The 23,626-nt window shown below is 38.4% G+C and overlaps 1 protein-coding gene across 1 annotated transcript in view; it reads left to right on the forward strand.

Annotated features, from left to right (window-relative positions):
• Nucleotides 1-2,993: 2,993 nt before the first annotated feature.
• sntg2 (syntrophin, gamma 2) overlaps nucleotides 2,994-23,626 on the forward strand; it is a 271,591-nt gene continuing 250,958 nt past the window's right edge. The window contains exons 1-3 of the mRNA XM_060855100.1: nucleotides 2,994-3,181; nucleotides 6,546-6,664; nucleotides 20,520-20,663. Of these exons, the coding sequence (XP_060711083.1) occupies nucleotides 2,994-3,181; nucleotides 6,546-6,664; nucleotides 20,520-20,663 (451 nt within the window). The remainder of the gene's footprint in view (nucleotides 3,182-6,545; nucleotides 6,665-20,519; nucleotides 20,664-23,626) is intronic.

A 23,626-nucleotide genomic window follows, 5' to 3' on the forward strand; every position in this document is an offset into this window, starting at 1 on the left:
TATTGACAGATGCACTATTTCATTCATCAAGGTTTGCTCACTTAGCAACTAAACTTGCACTTTAAAAATCATTCTACTTACAACAACTACATCTTCCTAGCAATCAATTGGATCTCCTATGAATCAAATAGACTTCCTGAAAATTTAATGCATTTTCTAAATTAATATTAATAGAACAACTTTGTTATCAGATAGCAGCTGCAGCCCAGCTGGTTTTACTTTTACCTGTGTGCTTTCAAGATCAAGTCTCACTCGAGAGTATGCAGCACTGCTTTATTGGCTAACATTGCTGTTAAAAACTGAGGGAGTGCTGCATTGCTGGAAATGCCATATTTTGAATGCAATTTTAAACAAAGTTCTGTTTTCTCTCGAAGGTAAAGGTAAAAGATCGAATGGTATTTTGATGTAGAGTACAGAAGCTGTCTCTGTGCTGTGGTCTCTATTTTTTTCTCTCAATCAGAAGACACCAACAGATTATCTGATCATTGGTACATTGCTGTCTATGGGAGCTTTCTGTGCACAAATTAGCTGCTATACACCCTACATTACAATGCAACCTACATTGTTAAAGTGCTTCATTGACAGTAAAGTGTTCTGATGTTGTAAGTTTGTGAAGGCACTTTTGAAAGCAAGTTTTTTTTAAAATATACACTTCAATCTCTAGTATATGACACTTAAAACACTAATACTGAGAAGCACCCACAAGAATGGTGTTATGTATACTTGTGGGCAAAACAGCTTAGGATTGAAATGAGTTAGACCTAACAACTGGTCCTTCTCAAAGTCTTGATAACTATATATATCAAATTGATATAATTTACGATCTGTTGCTAGCATACAATAAATCATTTCTTTACTACAAAAGACTCTTTCAATTAGATGAGGAAATGGTTTCCTCCAATGCATACAGGCACATAGCTTCTTACACTTAAACTCAATGGACACAGCAAACATCATCATGAGAAACAGTTCATACAGTGTGGTGAACTAGCATGCTCATGCATCACCGACATAGTTCGAAAGATGGAGCCCATTGTTTCTTGTGGGACTGCTGATGCTGTGATTAGAAGTCCTGAATAAGGGTTACGCCTGTAATGTTAACTTCTCCCCCTCCTGATGCTGCCTGGCTTGCTGTGATCTTCCAGCCTCCTGCCCGGCTACTGTGATTAGAGGGCAAGAAGCAGAATCTCATGCTTTAAAGAGACTGATCCAACATCTCCATTTGGGTCATTGAGTTTCTCACTCTGAATTTTATTTGTTGTTGTAAGTGTGGTGAATATATGCAAGCTTTTTTAAAAAGTTCATAGGATGTGGGTTAGAACAGCATTTAGTGTCTATCACTAATTGCCTAGAGGAGTTAGGAGTCAACCACATTTCTATGGGTGTGGACTTAATGTAGGTGAGACCAGGCAAGGTTGGCAGCTTCCTTCCCTAAAGCACATTAGTGCATCATCAGGATTTTTTTTAACAACAAATCGACAATGGTAGTTACAATTAAGCCAACTTTTTCTTTTGTATTCAAAATTTCACCATCTGCCCGTAATGTGATTCAAACTAATACTCTCAGAATATTAACTTGGGGTTCAGGATTACTAATCCAGTGACATTACCTCCAGTGACACTACCACTTTTTGCGTTCATTTCACTGTCCTAATAATGTTGAATAGTTAAAATCTTCTCAGTCAATGAAAGAGTGAAAACATAGGCTAAAGATTTCCCAACCTTCTAAGTTTCCTGTTCACTCCCTTCCCAGAAATGACATTGTAACAAAACAGAACAACCCGGGCCGAGAGGCCAGGGAGGTGGCAACCCCACCAATGTCCCAATGCACATGGCATTTTTGCCAATGGGGAGGAGGGTGAAGGATGACCTTCTACTCAGAGGTCAATTTTGCCACTCTTCTCACCCATACATTCATCAGGGTGATTCCTTGGTGTATTCTGGCTACCCTTCTGTGGACTTGTGGGGGTAATTTTACCTGGCACCTTGTGGCCCATTGAAGGACCTTGTGGCATTTATTGCTAATGTTGAAACAATGCCCACTTCTTGACCTCATCAACTATCCAAACCCCATCACTCCATGCCCACCTACCCTTTCAAGGAAGAACAGCACATCAATTGCCTTTTTGCATACGATCCCATGCTAGCTCTCCAAACCAAACTATGGAGATTTTATTGCAGGTTCTGTTCTATAATCAGAAACTCCTTCACCCTAACAAAGTTCATTCCTAGAAGATGTAGGTTAGTGACTTGTACCTGACTGAATTTACAAAGCCATAAAACAAAGGATCGCAGTTGTTGGAAATCTAAAACAGACAAAAAAGCTACTGGAAAAACTCAGAAGGTCTGGCAGTATCTGTGGAGAGAAAGCAAAGTTAATGTGTCATGTCCAGTAATCCTTCTTCAGAATCCTATTGTTGAATTTACAATGGTTTCGGTTGTATTAAGAAAGCAAACCTTAATTATCATGGAGATTACGGGGCTGCAAGTATCCTGGGATGCTGTTGTTGCTTTCACAATGAAACAAAGGTCATGAGCATTTTTATATTTTATTTCCTTTCAAAATGTTACTTTTAACAATATCCTGAGCTAATATTGTATTCAGGCATCCAACATTTTGCGATGTCACCATTTACATAATTTATATGCTGTCTCTTTAGCTGTATGTAAATTTTGTCAATCTGTTAACTGCCTTGTTTTTTTGAACTGTCACTTACTGAATAATTCTCTCAATTTAATAAAGTAGACAATGAATCTCTGTCTTGCTTTTTAACAGAAGTTATTATTCTCCAAGTCTATGTCTTACCTGTGGGAATTTTATTCATATTATTATTAACTTTTTAGCGTTCCCTGTGCAGTCTTCAACATTCGATTCCTAACTCCATTCTCAATCCAGCCTGATTTTTGACTAAGGTCAAAGCATGCTTTATATGGTACTGCGTCCTGATGTTAACTCTCAGCAAGCAGTCCCTGTACAGTTTTAATTATACACAATGAAACCAAATGATCTGCTGAAGCTATTTACCTTCAGTGGTTTCTCAGCCTTCACTCTCAGCACTGAACCGATACTTACCCCACATGCTTGCAAACTGAGATTAGTCATCTATCGTGTGACCTCCAAGAAGAATTTGAACACTCCCAGCCATGTGTTTGCTCGCATAAATGAGTTTCAGTTATTGTTGTAAGTACTGGTAACCAGTGGACCTGTTTACTAAAACCATATAATGACTGGAATTAGATTAGATTATTTACCGTGTGGAAACAGGCTCTTCGGCCCAACAAGTCCACATCGACCCGCCGAAGCGCTACCCACCCATACCCCTACATTTACCCCTTTACCTAACACTATGGGCAATTTAGCATGGCCAATTCACCTGACCTGCACATCTTTGGACTGTGGGAGGAAACCCACGCAGACATGGGGAAAATGTGCAAACTCCACACAGTCAGTCGCCTGAGTCGGGAATTGAACCCGGGTCTCTGGCGCTGTGAGGCAGCAGTGGTAACCACTGTGCCACCGTGCCACCCAAAATTGGACTGCACTCAACTTTGTTCAGGTGCAATCCCTCAAATCTGACGACACTTCTGTCTCAAGCATTCTGAATCAGAGAACTGTAGTTGACCAGCTATCAATTTATACCTGTGTTCAAGTGCACATGTCCAATTTACTTGAAAGCCATTTGCCCAATAGTTTAGCAAATTTAAGTAATTATATTTTTCTATCTCAAATATGCCTTAGCATAGAAGCTCATGCAAATTTAAGTTGAGTTTGGAGGGAAAATGGTTCCTAATAAGTAAAACTGGAACTGGTACATATTAAAAGTTGCCACCGTTCAAGGCTGCTCCAGTGGTACATTATGGATTGCTTTTCATGAATGACATTAGTTCGCAACAAGTGCAAAATAATTACTTCCTGATACACATGTAATAGAGGCAATTTGATCTTGTTGAATTCCTCTAAATACATTGTATTGTTGTGCATTCTACCCAATTTATTCAGCTTTATTTTTGTAGCTTGTAATACACAAACAGGTAGATTTTTCTTCAGCTGAACTTCTGAGGACCCAGTTCATTGATTCAAACAGAAAGGTTCATCCTACCTCTACGTGACATTAAAGTCCCAGCAAAGGGCTAGTATCTAATTACGAACAAGTCGTAAACATCACTTGAAGGAAAGTCAGCAAGAAGACAATTTTCAGAAAAAAATATCCCAAGCTAAGTGATGGACAGTGATTCCATAGTTTCCTTAGAGATTGTATCTCTTATAAGAATTGATTTTCTTTTGGCGCACTTTATACTGACTTCCCATGCCTAGAGTAGGTTCCACCTTCAACAGTGAGAGAATTCAGAGTGAACTGTGTCACCCTTTTTGCTTTACTCTTGCAGGGTTGTTTCTTCACATTCAAAGACCAATCTAAGTTTCTTTAAAATAGTGACAATTTTTTTTTAAAACTTCAATCAGCCGACAGTGGCACACCTTCAGGGCAGATGGGGTTTGAACCTGGACTTTGGTTCAGGTATAGGAATGTGACCACTATGTCACAAAAGCCCCATGTGACATTCATATGTTGTCATGTTTGAATAACAATTTCATTGTGTGTGAACAATAAGAGCTTGATTGGGCTTTGAGCCACTAAAGATATAATTAGAATTACTCAAGGAGTAAGGGCCAACTGGGGAATGATTATAGATCACATCAATTGTGTTTTCCTCCTAGTCATGCTCAGACCAGGCTTAGAGAACAATCAATACATCATCGAATTTATTTGTGCACCTTTTGTAGAATTATCTTGAAAGAGGATCCACTTCATAGCATTAGTTATATTCATGCATGAATGCGTTTTAGGAATGCTGCACAGTATTCCAGAATGCTATCCTTGTTGTGCCAAAGATCAGCAGGGAATCGTTATCAGATAGGTTCACAGCTGGAAACTTACTGAGAGCTTTCATACACCTTGAAATCTCACTAATATTCCTTCTCTTCCCATCCTAGTTTGTGTTAACAAGGAAGGACGTGCAATGACAAGCTTGTCAAGTAACTGTTAGTTCTTACAAGACAGGTTTTGGAAATTTGCCAATTTCTAATTTTGTGATAAAGGCTATTCTAAGGGTAATTTTCTCAAGTAAATCTGAAGGTCCAGTAACCCCAACTTAAATAAAAAACCAATGGAAGTGCCTACATTACATATATTTGTTGCTGTTAATTAAAATAAAGCTTTACAGTACAAACAATTTCTTCTCGTTAACATTTCATTAAAAGAAATACAGCAATGCAAAATGTTATATCTCGGCAAGAGCACTAATCAACTTTAAATATAGGAGAACTAGGAGCAGGAATAGGCAATTCAATCTTACAGTACTGAGTTTATGACCAATATACAAGAGCCACCAGCTGACCTGCATAGTTCCAAGACAGCCTAGTACTGTTTTGAACAGTCACATCAAACTGTCATGAGTGGGAATGCAGCTGCAGCAATTGTGTTTGCAGTGATAATCATGATGACGGACTACTGAAAACATCAACCTTTCCAACAGTATAAAACCTAGGGCTCAAAACAGCAGTTTTTTTTATTAGCAGTGCAGTAGTGTGGGAATAGGCAACATTCAATGATCTCCACAGGGTAACAGAGCAAAGTAGCGTGTCTTTATATAAAAAAAATACAGCTTCCTGGAAGTGGCAAAAATCTGGCATGACTTTGCAGCTACGTCCTCCTTTGTTCTCATAAGTCACACCTAATAAACCCCAGTTTGCTATTTAAGTTGTTATTACATTATGTGATCTAAAATTTTGAATCATGACAAAAAAAATGCCTAAATATGTTTAAAATATTTAATTCAATAGCTGTTGTACAAAACAATGCAGCATACACCGTGATTTGTCTACTTAATTGCTCTCTCTTTTCCCTGACTTATAGTCCAGAGATTCCCTCCATATATATTTTTGATCCATCATTGGCTTTTATTGCTCTACCATGACCATTAATGCAGATAGCAGTCGAAACTCAAAATCCCTCTGTTAAATATAAATAAGTCATTCGATTACTGTTCAACATATACATGCTGCATGTGTTTTAGGCTGTCATTAGACCTTTCCAAAGGTCTACTCCACTGGGCTAGTACAGCATGAATTAGAAGTATTTTACCACATGTGGGTGCCATAAATGTGACACTAACTGGGTTATTATATTGGTGCCCAGATCAGACAAAATGTATGAAATTCTTCTTTAATGAATTCCTGGAATGAACTTTAGTGAATTGGCCGTCTGCTTCACACTGTGCACAATTTCCTTTTCCAGTCAATGACTTTCGCCTGCCTAGTTGTACTTCTACTGAATACAAAATTTGACTCCTAATGTCTTCTGTGCACGTAGTCTGGTTGATTGTTTCTTATTTTAATTTAGTTATATTACTCAGAGAACAAAGCAAAATTTAAGTAATACTTGGAAATAAATATACTTGTCATATGGCAGCTCTATTTTGAAGTATGCGAGGTGAGTCAAAGCAGTATTTCTTATTTGTAAGTTTTACTGTTTTTTTTCTTCTAGGTATAACTATATTATTCTAATAAATTCATGCAAACTACGTGAGCTAAAACATAGCTACAAAGAAGTAAAGAAGGTTATGGCTGAGAAGTCCATTGTAACCATGTCCATTCATCATTTGGGTAATCCTGTTGTTAATTTGTTCTCATTGATTTCTATCTTCATTTAGTTCAAATACCCAGCCAATTTTCCTTGAAAAGGTACAAAGGTCTGGCTCTGCAACTCAATACCAAAATATCACGTGGTTCAAAATATCTATGTATGTCTAAATTTCACACAGTCTCACTCTAAGTTAATTTCAATTTGGTTACTCCTTGTCATTGGCTCCCCATTCATACTATAAGAGTCTTCATAATCATTAACTCCGCCAGAAAAACTCTAATTCCTGTCCCTTTCAAATGTTTAACCTTTTCATTGTCAGGAAGCTATCGCCATTGAATTCTTTGCAAGAACTGTAAAACCAGTCTCGAATCAGTACATAGAGTTTTAATTGCTTCTGCCATATTAAACCTGAATGTGGGAGACAAAAACACCAGGCAGACTACAATTTTTGTTCCAGTTTGAACCTTTCTGTCATTCACAACATGATCATTGCACTTTTATTTCAAAAAACTTATCAAGAAAGATTTACTTCAAATGAGTCAAGGGTGATCTATATAGCACTAAATGTTTTCCAAACCACAATGAATTAAATTTGAAGTGTGGTCATTGTTATATTGTAGAAAACATATCCAATTTACATATAAGTTACAATCATGGCATATTGACCAGCTATTTACAGTGGCATTTCATGAAGGAAAGATATTGGTCAGAATTTGAAGAGATCGCACATCGTTTCTTTGAATGTAGTTGTGGCATATTTTACATGCACATCAAGGTTTAGTTGACAGTGCCGCATTCCTCAGGACTGCATTGACACATTAGCCCAGTATATGTGGACAGTAAAGCTTAAACATACAATTTTCTGGCTCAGTGTAACCCATTGTTAATGATCAGAGGCCAGTGTAAAATATAAATGTTCAGGTCTTAATATATATATGGCCTATAGGAAGGATCAGGAGGTTTTTGTTTAAAGGGAGAAGAGAAGTCTGACTTTGTCACATACATATATTCCTTTATTGTGGATCATGTTTCTGGCTGTGATAAGTTAGTATACTTTATTAACATATTTAGATCAGGAATTCTGGGGAAACAATTGCAGTGGCCCAGAATTGAAGAAGGTTCACTGGATCAAAGCCTTAACTCCTTACTCTTCACAGAGGTTTCCAGACCTGCTGAGTTTCTCCAACAATTTCTGTTCTTGTTTGTTTCAGATCTCCAGCATCTGCAGTTCTTTGTATTATTGTATTTAAATCAGGTTTCCATGCATGTTGATGCACAAGTTTCCCGGGGGTTGGGAAACTGGGCTGTAAAAGAAGAAAGTAGAATTGTTATCATCAGCCATTCAATGTCTTTCAACAAGAGTACCTACATTTCAAATATTTATTAATTGGTTGGGAATTGTTTGGAGTGTTATGAAGACACTACATAATTACTGCTTTTTATTATTTTGCCATTTTGACCACTGTTAACACATTGTTCAGATTAATTTTTTTTTCCAAAATATTTTTTGTTAAGTGTATTTTTCAGAAAGAAAAATCAATATTAAGAAATCTCCTTTTGACATGCTTGCAGATACCAAGTTGTAGTGATTGGAACCAGGTGGACCTCACTGATTACGAGGTTCTTGATTGGGGTTTTTAACCTGTGCCCATTAGGAAACCCTTGGCTGAACAATATAACCAGGAGATTAGAATCTCCTGAGTTAAGGACTTTACTCCTGATGAAGGGCTTTTGCCCAAAACGTCGATAATTCTGCTCCTCTGATGCTGCCTGAACTGCTGTGCTTTTCCAGAACTACTCTAATCTAGATTCTGTGTCGGCTGGCCACTGGTAAATAAAGAGTGACGGGAACCAGCGCCTATGCAGTTATTTCACAAATATGAGGGTTTTGCTGAATGGGTGAAAGGGGCAAACTATGGTCAACATTTCCAATCCTCTCCCAACGTTGGTGATGGCTGTGGTTAACAATGAGGCCACCGTTCTAATAGGTGAAACCATCATAATATGAAATACTCAACAGGATTAAAATGGATCAACTAGCATCACATGCAAAGAACTCTATATCAGCTTTGCATTAGCCTTTGGAAGGTTTTCTACAGTGTTAACACCATTCCTGAGCTTCAGAAATAAAATATCATGGGAGGTAGAGGTAGAAGGTAGAATTGAACAGTGTCTACAGCCTGAACTTTCAGCATGTGGCATTGTCAACTCTGTGGGAACTCAGATCACTTCAGGCCCTGTATAACGTAGGTGCCAATTTCAAAGAAAACAAACATGGAAGAACTTTTTAAGGATGTGAATCATTTAAAGTACAGTGCAGGCGTAGAAGATTAAGCATTAAAATGCACATTATACTTTTTAATATGTTCTAGCTCCTAATATATTCCAGTACTGTCTCTCACAGGTGTACCTGATGTATTCAATCATAAAGATAGCTGGAGATAGCCAGACTTGATTAGATTTTGTAATGGGATGTTGTAAGCTCAAAATGTTATGGAAATAAATAACAGCTTTGGAGAATTGAGGGTAACTTGAGCAGATTTGCATTATGGGCAGTTTCATATGAGCCCATACATATTCTGACCAGGTTGTATTTTAAAACTCTCAAATTTCTGATTAAAATGTGTAGCTTTAATGGAAAAAGAAGTTTATTATTGGTGTTGCATTTCAATAACAATATTGCTCTGCATGGATAAAATGATCAATCTACGCTGCAATATCGAATGAATTATCTTAAAAAGATTACCTCAATAATGAGGTTTGCTCAATGACAATTGAGAAGCGCAGGTTGTTATTTGGACAAACTGGTGTGTTCAAAGATTATATTACATCATCTACATCAGAAATCAGAATCTTACAATTTAGAGGAGACAAGTGAAGATAGGGTCAATAATTTGGCAGAAATTAATTTTTATTTAACTATTTCAAAATGTCATCAATCCTGAAGGCATCATTCCTTACTTTCTCAGCCATCTTTGGGAAATTTGCAGAAAAGTATTTAAGCCCCATGTCACTTCAACAATACATCCTCAGAAGGAGCAGGGTACCCCTGACATTATTTCCTCAATTTCTGAGTTTAATTCTGCAGCTCTATGTTGTATAAGGTATGAAGTTCTTAAATGGTTAATGCCGAACAGTATATTGAGCTCTGCCCAATATGATGATCTAATGTCCTACAGACAAGGGTGGAAGATTAGCTCTGGATCTTTGAGGGAGGTACATTTTCCTACAAGGTTCCATTCACAGTGTCCAACATACAATGTAACATATACCTGATTTCTGTCAATGTAATAAACCACAAGACAAGAGCTTCTTCTTGCTAGAATACCAAATGGTTTCCCTATACAATATTAGATCAATCAGTCAACAGGAACAACATCAGGAGTTGCTGTTCACTTCACCCTGTTATAACAGGACAGCACTTACAGTCTCATTGTTAAACTTCAACCATTCTTACAATTATATAAACTTCAGATTACGGAGCTACTGTAGTCTGTTATAACCAATTCCTATCTGTTGTGATATCACATGGCATGGATCACCAATTGTTGAACCTGACACCTCCTGTGCCATCATTTGAGTGATTTGTATATCAGCTGAAATAATTTGTTTTTCATATTCAATGCATTTTATTGTTAATATATCTTCAACTGAGTAATAGCATAATAAGCTATCATTACCTTCTCTGAGTCATATTACAAAGAAATATTTGCACATAGCTCCATTCATGATCTGAGATGTCCCAAAGCAATACACAGCACTTTTGAATTGCTGTCCCCGTTGTACTGAAAATCCAGTGATCAACTTGTGCTCAGCAAGGAAACCCAAACACCAATGTGATGATGAACAAATTCTTTATGTCTTTTACTGATATTGCTCAATGGCTAACTATTGACCTGAACACGAGTAAAGCGTTTTTGCATTTCATAAGTGAGCAGAGTGAATGCTTTGCACTCACCTGAAAGAACAGTGCCTCTATGTAGTATTTCATCAAAAGGTCACCATCTCCAAGAGTGTTGTGATCCCTCATTGCAGCTTGGTGTTAAGACCAGCAGAGGCAAGGGAAACACCTCCCTTCTCTTTTAAGTCTCTCATGAGTCAGCTGCAACAAATATCTTTTATTTGCTTTTAGCACAATGCTGTCACACTTTATTAGAAAATGACGGAGGTTTCTGAGTGAAAAAAGAGGAATTTTATTTCCCATTAACCTCCACTAATAATGCAATAGTAAGCTCATAAACAAAAAATGAGTTTAAAACCAAATGTGTGACTGGAAAATAAAGATTATACAGTCAAAGAGTCCATGAAGTGTTATCTTCTTAATATTAATTGTTTAGCCATTGATTTTATATCAGCATTAGTAGCAAATCTATAAATATCTTTGATTTCTTAGTGAATTGTTGTTTTCCCAATTATTTGTTTGTCCAAGTATTGTATCCAAAGATGAGAGAGAAGGAAATGGATAAAAGAGAGGCTGGATGAAGGGTAGAAGTCAGGGAGTGGATAGGGCAGAGGGAGAAATGCAGTTCTTACTTACAAATTAATTTTCTTTCTCTTTGCTCTGCTGCTTAAAAGCAGCTGTTGAAATATAGCTCACTGTGTGTTCTGGAGTCGAGCTTCAGTTTGGTCACAAGTTAAGCAACTGGCAGGTTCCTGTCAATATGAATTCATCACACATGGGTGAATTAAACAGCAGTTGCAAATTTCTTGATTCTAACTCAATTATCTGGGTTGCACGTCTTCAGATTAAAAATGGAAATTTCAGTGCAGATGGTCTCATATTTTCAAAGGCAACTTCAATCTGTGATGAGATGACTATTTCAGTCGTGTTAGGTTCATATTTTTTTCTTTTCCAAATAAACAAGCTATTTTTTAATGCTCTTAGGTATAACAATCAGAAGTTAGAAGTTGAAATTTGACAGTTCACATTTATTACTATCATATGAATTAAAGTGTCAACTTTAAGTATCTGGAGCTGATTTGAACCAAAATTCTTCTGACTGTTATTAATAGCCCTCTGGTAATTTTGTATGGTTCCAGATGGGGACATCTCAAACTAGTAAACTCTGAGTGTGTTGGGATGTACGGCTTCCTTGGCTTTTCAAATTAACCAGCGTTGATTTTCAAAGGATTGTTTCACTTGTGGATGCTATTGTCCACACTCAAATGGTTGATTGAAACTCTTCTGGCCTGATTCCTTTTGGAGGTGCCTGACAAGCAGCACTCAGATTGATAGAGTCCTTTTACTTTCTAAAGCTGCAGAGCATGTGTTAAAAATGGTTACTTTTAGAATGGTGATGTACATTAGCTCACACACTATGATGTCAGACCAGTAACGCACAAATATGCACACATTGCGGTCAGTTCTCAATGCTTTTCATGTATGTTCAAGTGGCATTCTGATGAGAGGAGATAGATGATCAGTTCTCATTTTAATCCCTTACTGTGATGCTTGTCTTTCTGTTTAACATTTTACTGACACTCTACACATGCTTGGGCCCCAAGGACTTCAGCAGTAAGCGACTGAATTTATAGCTGTAGTCATGGTTTGGCTGTAACAGACTTATTTAAATGAATTACACAAATTTTGGAGTTAGGAATTAACAATCTCCATGGTACATCAGGGTTTTGATTTGATATCAACATGCACTTGGAGACAGGAATGTTACCCATTGTGCCAGAACTACACTACACTACTTGTCATATACAGTAGCTCTTTCTGATATCGGTAGGAAGAATATAACACAGTCAATTTATATAAATGTTACACTTCTAAGTTATGTCATTTGAGTTTTCAACTTATGAGTACTGAGTATTTTTAAGTTGTTGATCAGTTTTGGTGAATATTCTCTGTTGTTGTACATGGCATTATGAAGTATGGTTTACTGTTACCCCTTTCATTGTTGAAATTCTGTGGCTTTGCTTAGTGCTTCTCTAATTGTACCACTAACACGAGGAAGTGTCATTAAAGAACTGTTTAGTGTGGGTACTGCACCTTAGAACATTATGCCACACTCTGGATGAGTATGCTGTATGTCTGTTTTATCTTAGCACACCATGGACTTTGCCAATAGGAGTTGCAACAGAATGTTTCTTTTTTCATAAGTAAGTGAAATCAACAATTGAGAAGACTGGTCTCTGGAATGGTTATGACAAATAAGCTGTCTTTAATTTCAACCAGAGTAAGGGAAAGAGTTATAACTGCAGAACTCTTTTCGCGCTGGATACAGCTGGATGTTATATATTGCATGCTTGCATTAGATGCAGACATTACCGTGGTCATGCCCCCAACTGCATTGTTGTGGTATTGTATATGAAACCGCATACTATAAATAAAATGGTAAATGATAAAAGCATAAGGAAACATGCCTTTGAAATTACAAAGGTATAATTACAAAGAAAAGAGAATCAAAGAGGTGTTTCTCAAGCTGTTTGCTGGAGACAGAGTACAGATGATAGACAGTCAGCTTTTGCTCACAAAATCCAAAACACAACTTTTAGTCTTAGATGTGATCCTCCATGAGAAAGCACCTGACGAACAAACCTGAGTTTGCAAATTGCTACACAGCAACTAATTTAAAATAATCAGTTAAACTGATTACTTCAAACAGTTTATGCTTGTTTGAAGTAGCATAAATTCATCATGGATATAGGGATCCACTCTCTGCCAATAAAAGGGACATGTTCAAGCCTTGTACTTTACTTAATTCTCTAGACACTAGGGAGCTATAGTTCCCTGTTTTCCTCTGAATGAAAATACCTCCGTCGATCAGCATTGATTTATCTAGCTTTTAGCACCTCTTTAGCTCCGTGGGGTGGCACAGTGGCATGGGGTGGCATGGTGGCTCAGTGGTTGGCACTGCTACCTCACAGCACCAGGGACCTGGGTTTGATTCCGACCTTGGGTGACTCTCTGTGTGGGTTTCCTCTGGGTGCTTTGGTTTCCTCCCACAGTCCAAAGATGCGCAGATCAGGTGAGTTAGCCATGCTAAATTGTTTATAATGTTAGCTATGTTAGTCAAACGGAAATGGGTCTGGGTAGGTTACTCTTCAGGAGGTCGGTGTGGACTTTTTGGGCTGAAGGGCTTGTTTCCACACTGTAAGGAACCTAATCTTCACTCCTGTGGTATAACTTGTGATCACTTTTGAAATTTAGCATTCCTCCATTTAGTCTGATGAGGGCAACATGAAATACCTTGGCAGCTTATATTTTTTTTCCGTGATATTGATCATCTTTTCTTCAAAGGTAAAATTACAATTGTAGCACATTTCAAACATTTTTCGCTATTTTTTATCCAACATTTATGATATCCAATTGTGTTTCATAATTGTTTCATTATTATATTTGTTAATGTTGAGAATTGAGTAAGGATCGGTATAATTGAAATCATAGTTTTACAAGTGTTTACCCATTAAAAATTACTAATTATATGAATAGCATGAATAAAAAAAATCGAAAGTCCATGACATCCCATTTTTGCGTTTGGCGAGAGAAAAAGCTGAAAATCCACGTGTCAGTTTCTCGTGACATACTTGTTATCATTTTGTGTTCATAAATTAATGAGAATGGATTTGCCAAACGTTTTACAAGGAAGTTGTCATCTCTTTAACAAATGATCCGGCTTATAATGAAAAATTTTGCTTACAATGTGGCAGCATGTTCTGACGTGATTAACAATGACTGAGTATTGATCCATTTTAATTCTAAAAGATACTTGAACGTCAATCCTTCTTTTACATGACATATCTAGAGTAAGCAACAGCTATATAGAGGATTTAAATTTGTCTTAAAAACAGAGAATGCTGGAGAAACTCAGCATGTTTGGCAGTATCTGTCGAAAGGGAAACAAAGTTAATGTTTTGAGTCTGATATAACTCTTCAAAACTGAAAAGGGAAAATGATTGTTTTATGCTGTGGATGGAGGGGCAGGAAGAATGACTGGAACAGATCATGAGGGTATCTAGAGCAAAAGAGGAGAGTAATAATTATGGTGAGTGAGAGAGATAAAAGTAGGTGTGAATGATAGGCATGAAAAGGAGAAAGTGGGTCTATTCTTCAGAGAGGAAAGCCAACAAGAAATGCCTGAGGGTGAGTGTAGGAGCACATTGATAAAAATGTATGACAGAGCTCATGCTTTGAAGTTGTCGAACTCAGCGTTGAGTGCTAGGGGCTATAAAGTGCCTAAGCAGAAAATGATGTGCTGTTTCTTCAGCTTGCAATGAGGTTCCTTGGAACACTGCAGCAGGCCCAGGATGGAAATGTTAACATGGGAGCAAGATGATTTATTGAAGTGGCAGCAACTTCAATAGGACTGAATATCAAGGGAAGAGTGTGACAGTTGGTCAACTTCATACCATCTGTTTTGCATTACTGCCTAAGATGAATTCCTACTTCAATATATTTATCTTGACATGCATGCTGATCTTTTTACTGATGTGTTTACTTACATTGCTTACAATATTTGGAGGTATATTTTCTTTAAAGCACGGTTGCTGCTTATTGTGGGCTAGATTGGGATTTCTGCTCATCGGTATGACTGCTCGAAAGAATTGTGAATTGATCTGTTTTACTGGATAAGGCTCAGTGAAGGTTGCAGGGTAAACTTTCAGTGGGATCTCAAGTATTAAGTGAAAATCTGTCAATCACAATGTGTAAAATTGTTGGGCCGATCGGCCTGTTTCCACACTGCAAAGGAATTTAATCTTAATCTAACCTAAAATGTTTTTTGCATATTTTGTGGCATCCAAAAAGAGCACAGCCAATAGAGTCATAGAGTCATAGAGATGTACAGCATGGAAACAGACCCTTTGGTCCAACCTGTCCATGCCGAACAGATATCCCAACCCAATCTAGTCCCATCTGCCAGCACCCGGCCCATATCCCTCCAAACTCTTCCTATTCATATATTCTTCTAAATGCCTCTTAAATGTTGCATTTGTACCAGCCTCCACCACTTCCTCTGGCAGCTCATTCCATACATGTACCACCCTCATAGGTCTCTTTTATATCTTTCCCCTCTCACCCTAAACCTATGCCCTCCAGTTCTCGACTCCCTGACCCCAGGGAAAAGATTTTGTCTATTTATCCTATCCATGCCCCTCATAATTTTGTAAACCTCTATTAGGTCACCCCTCAGCCTCTGACACTCCAGGGAAAACAGCCCCAGCCTGTTCAGCCTCTCCCTGTCGCTCAAATCCTCCAACCCTGGCAACATCCTTGTAAATCTTTTCTGAACCCTTTCAAGTTTCGCAACATCTTTCCAATAGGAAGAAGACCAGAATTGCATGCAATATTCCAACAGTGGCCTAACCAATGTCCTGTACAGCTGCAACATGACCTCCTAACTCCTGTACTCAATACTCTGACCCATAACGGAAAGCATACCAAATGCCTTCTTCACTATCCTATCTACTTGCGACTCCACTTTCAAGGTTCTATGAACCTGCACTCCATGGCCTCATTGTTCAGCAACACTCCCTAGGACCTTACCATTAAGAGTATAAGTCCAGCTAAGATTTTGTTAAAGGATACTGAAGCAATATAAATGTACTGGCATTGCATTTTGAATGGGTTCTGAATAATGCCACTGTGCAAAGCCAAACACATTTTGAGAGTTTCAAAGAGGAGGCAGTATCCTAAAACCATACCTTCCCATTACACTTCTTACCCACTTCTGGCACAGGCTCCATGCCACTTCCTTTATCCTTGCTTCCCCCTCCTACAAAGACAGGATTGAAGAGAAACAAATTGGGTGTTCTTTCTAGTTCTTGCCATTGTTTACACACAGAGACAACCAACAGTTACTCTGCTGTGTCTCGCAAATGGCACACGCTACTGTCTCTGCGCATTGTGTGATAGTTGAAGGTGGTACATAGGATGTTATTTAAGCAAGCTTGGATAATGTCAAGCCACTGGAATGTTGCCAGAGCTGTGCCTATTTTGGCAAGTTGAACGTATTCAATTACACTTCTGACTGGTGATTCATAGAAAGCTGAATGGCATTGGGAGTCAGAAGGCAAGTTGTGGTGTTATTGGTGCTCTTGTAACGACAGTATTTATATGGCTATTCCAGTTCAATGGTAACCCCCTAGTGTTCAATGTTGTGTCAGCTGGGTACATTAGTCATGGGAAATGTAGAGTAATAGGGTAGGCGAATGAACCTAGGTAGGATACTCTTCGGAGGGTCAGTGTGAACCTGGTGGGCCAAGTATCCTGTTTCCACACTGTAGGAATTCTATGATCACAACTATCTCCTTTTTGTACAGATATGACTCTAGCCAGTAGAGTGTTTTATCCACAATTCCCATTGGCTCCTCACTTAACCTCTGGACTTAACTTCTTTCATCCATTTTTAGACCAAGGCTGTAACAACAGCAGGAGTTGAATGGCCCTGGTGGATCATATCATAGAGCAGTGAGCAGATTTTCCTTTGCCAGTGCTGCTTGATAGCAATGGCCACAATTCCTTCTGACACTTTGCTGAGGATTGAATGGTTATCGTACTGATTAAACAGAGGATACAACCAGGTAATTTTGCAAGTGCCAGTCTTGTGGCGGTCCTGGAGCAACATGGCTGGGTGTGCAGCTAGCTGTGGAGCACAAGTCATCAGTACTGTTGACAGAATGCTCTCAGAATACAAAGCTCTTGACTTTCTGAGCTTGGTAACTTTTAACTCCAGAACTGTGAGTTAAATCTCACTTGGAAATTCTCCATCATTCTCCATGTCCCCATGGGGTGGCATGATGGCACAGCGGTTAGCACTGCTGCCTCACAGCACCAGGCCTCGGGTTCGATTCTAGCCTCAGACGTCTGTCTGTGTGGAGTTTGCGCATTCTCCCTGTGTCTGTGTGGAGTTTGCACATTCTCCTTGTGTCTGCTTGGGTTTCCTCCAGGCGCTCAGGTTTCCTCCCACACTCCAAAGATGTGCAGGTTAGATGAATTAGCCGTGTTAAATTGCCCATAGTGTTAGGTGCATTATTCAGAGGTTATTGAGTCTGAGTGGGTTACTCTTCAGAAGGCCAATGTGGACTTGTTGGGCCAAATGGCCTGTTTCCACACTGTAGGGAATCTAATCTAATCAAACTAGGTGAATATTTCAACCTCATTTAAATCATCACAGATTGTGTCTTTTTAAGGAATGTACAAGCTTTAATTCATTTTCCTGATGAGCCAGAGAGACTTTCTAGCGTTCTCCATGCACTCTCTCTCAACTGAGTCCTAACAAACAGCATGGCCAGTGAGTTTCTCTGCATTTTTAGTCATGTGTGAAGAAGGATGATGAAGACTCTAATCTAAGGATGGATATTGCCAGTTTGCAGATAACTACACCCAGAATGGCAGGGATATTTCCACAGGGGAAGCAGAAAAGAGAGTCCTCAGGGGATGTTAATTAAAATGGTGAGTTAGAAGAGTCGAATCAAATGAATAAGAGAATCAAAAGATGGTCAGTCTCCTTGAAAATAGAAAACATTGTTCCCAAAATCAAGATCCTTAATGAAGGTTAACACTTTTGTGTAAAGTTTGGAATGGTTAACCACAGATACTTAAAAGATGCTGTTGAGTATTGAGTCATTTTAACATTCTTTACTCAATTTATTTAGAAGCTTGGATATGATGCATGAGCAATATACAGGTAGATGGGAAAAGTATAAAAGGCATGATTAGTGAGAGCTGTTCACTGATTCAGAGAACAAATGGACACTTGGTATGGAGTGTGTTAGTCTCAGTTGCCTTTGATGTCACATTTTGCTCTATAATGATAAATCTTGGCTTTTGAGTCCCAACTTCCATCTGAAGAAAGCGATTGCCTGAGGAAGACTCCCACATGATAACAACCTCTGCTATCTGCTATTTATATTTTATTTCTACAGAGTCTGAGCTTACCCTGTGGCAATCACTTTTGAATCTTTCCAAGCAATAATTATATGACAGGAACCCAAGATGCAAAGATTGTCACCTCCCCAGTCCATTCCTTTAGCTTGGGATTAGTGCTTGATTTATCTGGAGGCCAATTGCTCACTTTTTCCCAATACTTGCATAAATAAGGTGTGCACAGGGCTTGAAATATCCTCTCTCATTTGTTCAGGTATGCCTGTGACTTCAATATGTAGCACACAACCTTTGAGCTTTGACATAACCTTGTTTTGGTCCTAAAATGAATAAAGTTGTTTGATTTTCCAGCAAGAGAGAGTGACTTCAAGCTATTCTGAAAAATACCTTTGACTAAAAGCCATTATTTCTAATCAATGCTGTCAAGTTTACCCAGGTTCAGAAACATTCAATATATAACCAAGAATGGAATAATCTTACTAAAGTCTAAATTTGATTATAAAATGTTGCCACAAAAATTAGGTTTATAAAATTGTTGTGTTTTTGGGACTGTGACTAGAATTTAGGTTAAATGCAGGTTTTGTTTTCTGCCTCACGACAAACTTAGATTGTGAGGGTGTTAGAGATCGAGGTGGGAAGAAGGATACATTGTTAGCCTGGGAAGAAAATGAAAGCTGTTAACACTTGTATGCAACAGCAGATGCAGCTATGTTGACAGTGTTTGAAGTCCAAATTGCTTTTGTTTCACTGTGTGGTAGTTATAATCTTGAATTCACTACATAATGAATCGTGAAAGCAGAATTAATAATAACATTTGAAATCAATGAGTGCATGAGAAAAGAGTGTTTGCAGCACTGTTAGTGGTGGGAACAATTGGATTGCTTTTGTAAAAGGTAGGTATATGTTCTAAATGGCCTCCTTCTGTGCTGGATCATTCCAGAATTTTAACTAAAATATTACCAGGAATGGGAAGTATAGTTGTGATCAGAAGTTTGTAAAATAATCAAGGTATTTCCATTGGAAGTGAAAGTTAAAACTTATTTGAAATTTGGAAATCTTTGAACAGTTTTGAGGGTTGTCTTGAAGTGGTAAAGAACATCAGGAAAGCTTTACCACTTGTCTTCGAATAATACCACAGAGCCTTTTATTTCCACTTGGAAAGACAGACAGAGACCGGGGAGGGGTGGGGCGGGGGGAGTCGGGGGTACTGTCATCTGAGGGACAAACCTTTCAACAGATTTTCCTCAATGCTTTACTGGAATAACAAGCTGCATTGCATCTCAAGACTAGTGAGGGAGTCTTACGTTTGTAATCTTTAGACTCAGAGGTAGTAGTGACATCATTGAGACAAAGTTGATATCCAAGGAAAACAAAGGTGAAAGTTTTTCACGGACGATCAGAACGTTAAATGTTTGAGTGTGAATTGAGGAAGAAACCATAATGTAATTTTAAAAGGAATTTGAGTGAGTATTTGAGGATGTAGAAGAATTTAGAGAAGATTAATGCAATCAATGTCATATAATCGGATTTTTAAAAGGATATTACGAAGGTACACTTGGTAAGCTGATGATAACATAGGGATTCACAGGGCAAATAATTGAATGGGTAGCAAATTGGCAAAAATAAAATGCAGATAATAAGGGCTGTTTTAAAGTGAAAGTTTGGGTAAATGTAATCTGACTAACCTTGACAGGTTTGCAGTGACTCTAACTCAGGCACATTATGCAGTGCATTGGACAAATGGGCCAAGAGTCAGGGGAAGGTCCAACACAATTTTATTAAACACTTTATCAACGAACAACAGCATTCATCAGACTTTATTGATGCACTATCATTCTTTTCACAGGACTTTTCAGTTTATACTCTTAAACTAGTTATTCTACTCCTGATACATGCTTCCGAGAATTCACTACACCCGATCCACAGGTCCCTACCAATGTATTTGAACTGTCATTAAGGTTCTGACAGGCTGCTTCCCAGTCTTTAAGGGTTGGCTGATAGTTCAAGATCTGCAGTCATCAATTTGGACTTCCTCTCTTATCTAGGGTTGGTTCTGGTCTTCCAGTCGCCTCGCCCGGGTCGTCTGATGATGCTCACTATGATGTACAAGGAGCTGGAGATAATGTGCAGCTCAGCTGTCAGTCAAAGCTGCTCTCTGGACATGCTGTTGAAGAAGATGCATAAGCAGAGTGAGCTGGGGCTCTAGGTTGCCCCCTTTATACCCCCTTCACACTTCTGTGGCCTGTGTCCATTACTAGGATGGATTATTCTTTGCGAGATTACCAACTTCTTCTTTCAATCTAATATTATGCTTCAATTTGTATAACACCCTGGTTAGGCTTCAATCAGAGGACTTGCTGCATTTTAGTCTCCATTTTAACACCACAGAATCAGAGAATTGTTACCGCTCAGAATAAGGCCATTCAGTTCATTTGTTGCAGCTCTGTCTATCAAAAGCAGCATTATTCCCAGTACCAATCTCTTGCTTTTTCCCAATCCATACCCTTGCTCACAATTTCTTTCCAAGAAAATCATTCAAACCTGCCTCAGCAGAATCATTCCCAGGCAGTGTATTCCTTATCCTAATTTCTCACGATGTGAAAGCTTTCTTTTCTCACATCACCTTTGTTTCTTTTGCACATCACGCTAAATATCTGCTCTCTCATTATTGTTACTTTTTACAAGCAGGAACAACGTCTGCCCATTTATTTTACCCAGTCCACTCATTATTTTCAAAATGTCTATCAAATCTCTTCTTAGCCTTCCTCTCTCCTTCTTCAATCTGTCCAGGAAACTGAAGAAAATAAATGTCACATGATGTGCAAGAATCCTTAACAGCATCAAACTCGACAGAGATAAGCTCTCTAGAAAAGTTAAGCAGGTTCAGAGATTTTCTTTAGAACAGACAGAGACGATCTGTGAGAGGCATTTTAAACTCCACATGCCTTTGGTTGGTTGGATGTGTTTTGAATGTTCGTGGGAAAATCCAACACTTGAAGCAAAAAGCAAATTAGTTGCTAATAAATTCAGTGAAGATTTACCCTCACATCATATGCCCGTGAAGACAATGAATATTTTTACTTTTAAAAGGGGCATAGAAAACAAATTACTTTGACATAATGGATTCCAGAAGGATAGTTTATCTTTTTTTGCGGTTTCTATAAAGAGAAGGATTAACTCATGTTTTGGCATCTCTCTGGAAAGTCAATACGATGTAATGATCTCTTCGAGAACTTTCAATTGAAGAAACAATCAGAATGCAGCAGACCACATGTGGAATTAACAGTTAATATTGGCTGGATGTTTACAGAGACTGAAATACAAAAGCCTCCAACTCCCAGAAATGCTGTGTGCAAATTGGAAAATGGAATGACAGAAACCACTTTATCATTAGAAAGTACGAATGGCTGTTGTTCTTCCCCATTGTGTGAGAATGATTTATGCCATCACTTCGTTATGTTCAGACTGGAACATGACAGCACTTGGCGTAACAACAACATAGAACGCAGAATGGCACAGAAATAAGCCCTTCACCCCATCATGGCTGTGCTGACCATGATACCATTCTAATCTAATCCCATCTGCTTGCATCTGGTCCATATTCCCCTATTCCCTGACTGCTCATGTGTCTGTCTAAATGCTTCTTGAATGTTGATATCATCTCTGCTTCTGCACCTCACCTGCAAGGGAATTCCCGACAGCTCCCACACTCTGTGTAAAACAACTTTGCTTACGTATCCCCCTTTCACGTTAAACCTATCCCCCTGGTATTTGATTTTTCCACTCTGGGGAAAAAGAAAGATTCTATCAGCTCTATCCATGCCTTCCATAATTATATTTACTTCTATCAGGTCACCCCTCAGTCTCTGATGTTTTAGTAAAACTGATAAGGAGATATCGTATTAATTCATGAGGCAATATTGTGATTTGAAGATCAGAAGAAAGCCACCTTGTGTAGCAACAGAAAAGATCCTGTCCAAAAAATATACCATATGCAATGAAACCAGTATAATTCATTTTACTTGCTAGATATACCCTCTCTACTTGTTCAATAATTTCTGACTACAATGATTAACAGTTAACTAATTTGATAAATACTTCCTTCTCGTTGATTGGTAGATTACACAATTGAATAATCAAATGCATCTGAATGGCATATAACTACTAATTAAATACATTTTTGTAATGCTTTTTGATTCTAAAATGTAAGTATGATTCCTTAGACAGTCTAAACAAATATGCTAAAATATACGTCAGGTGAAGGTCATACTCCCACACACTTCAGCGTCTCAGTTGCTGAGGAAGTGAGGGCTGTCAACTATCCAGATTAAATGTATTTGTCATTTTGATCAGAAACTATGGCTACATAAAACACAGTTTAAAGAAGGCAAAACATTCAGGTAAACTGAAATAAAAGAGTGATTCTTGATTAGCCACAGAAAGACTGGAAATGGATAACAGTGCAGGATAAAGGACCGAAGTTTATACTGATAAGGGTTTGATGAAGAGAGATCAGAGAAGACTTGTTTCATGTTGTGTATTAACACAAGCATTGATCAGTTTATTGGATTGTCTGGGTGAAAGTGAGAACTGCAGATGCTGGAGATCAGAGTCTAGATTGGAGTGGTGTTGGAAAAGCACAACAGGTCAGGCAGCTTCCGAGGAGCAGGAAAACGTTATTGGATTGTCTGGTCTGTTTATAGAAGGATACAGCGCAGTACAGGCCCTTCGGCCCTCGATGTTGCGCCGACCGAATCCTACCTAACCTATACTAGCCCAATAACTTCCAAATGCCTATCCAATGCCCGCTTAAATGACCATAAAGAAGGAGAGTTCACCACTGATACGGGCAGGGCATTCCATGAACTCACAACCCGCTGTGTGAAGAATCTACCCCTAACATCGGTCCTATACCTACCACCCCTTAATTTAAAGCTATGTCCCCTAGTAACACCTGACTCCATTAGCGGTAAAAGGTTCTTAGTATCTACCCTATCTAAACCCCTAATCATCTTATACACTTCTATCAGATCTCCCCTAAACCTTCTCTTCTCCAATGAGAACAGCCCCAAGTGCCTCAGCCTTTCCTCATAAGATTTTCCTACCATTCCAGGCAACATCCTGGTAAACCTCCTCTGCACTCGTTCTAAAG

Source organism: Hemiscyllium ocellatum, chromosome 3 (assembly GCF_020745735.1).
Source record: "Hemiscyllium ocellatum isolate sHemOce1 chromosome 3, sHemOce1.pat.X.cur, whole genome shotgun sequence".
In the NCBI taxonomy this organism is placed as follows: Eukaryota; Metazoa; Chordata; class Chondrichthyes; order Orectolobiformes; family Hemiscylliidae; genus Hemiscyllium; species Hemiscyllium ocellatum.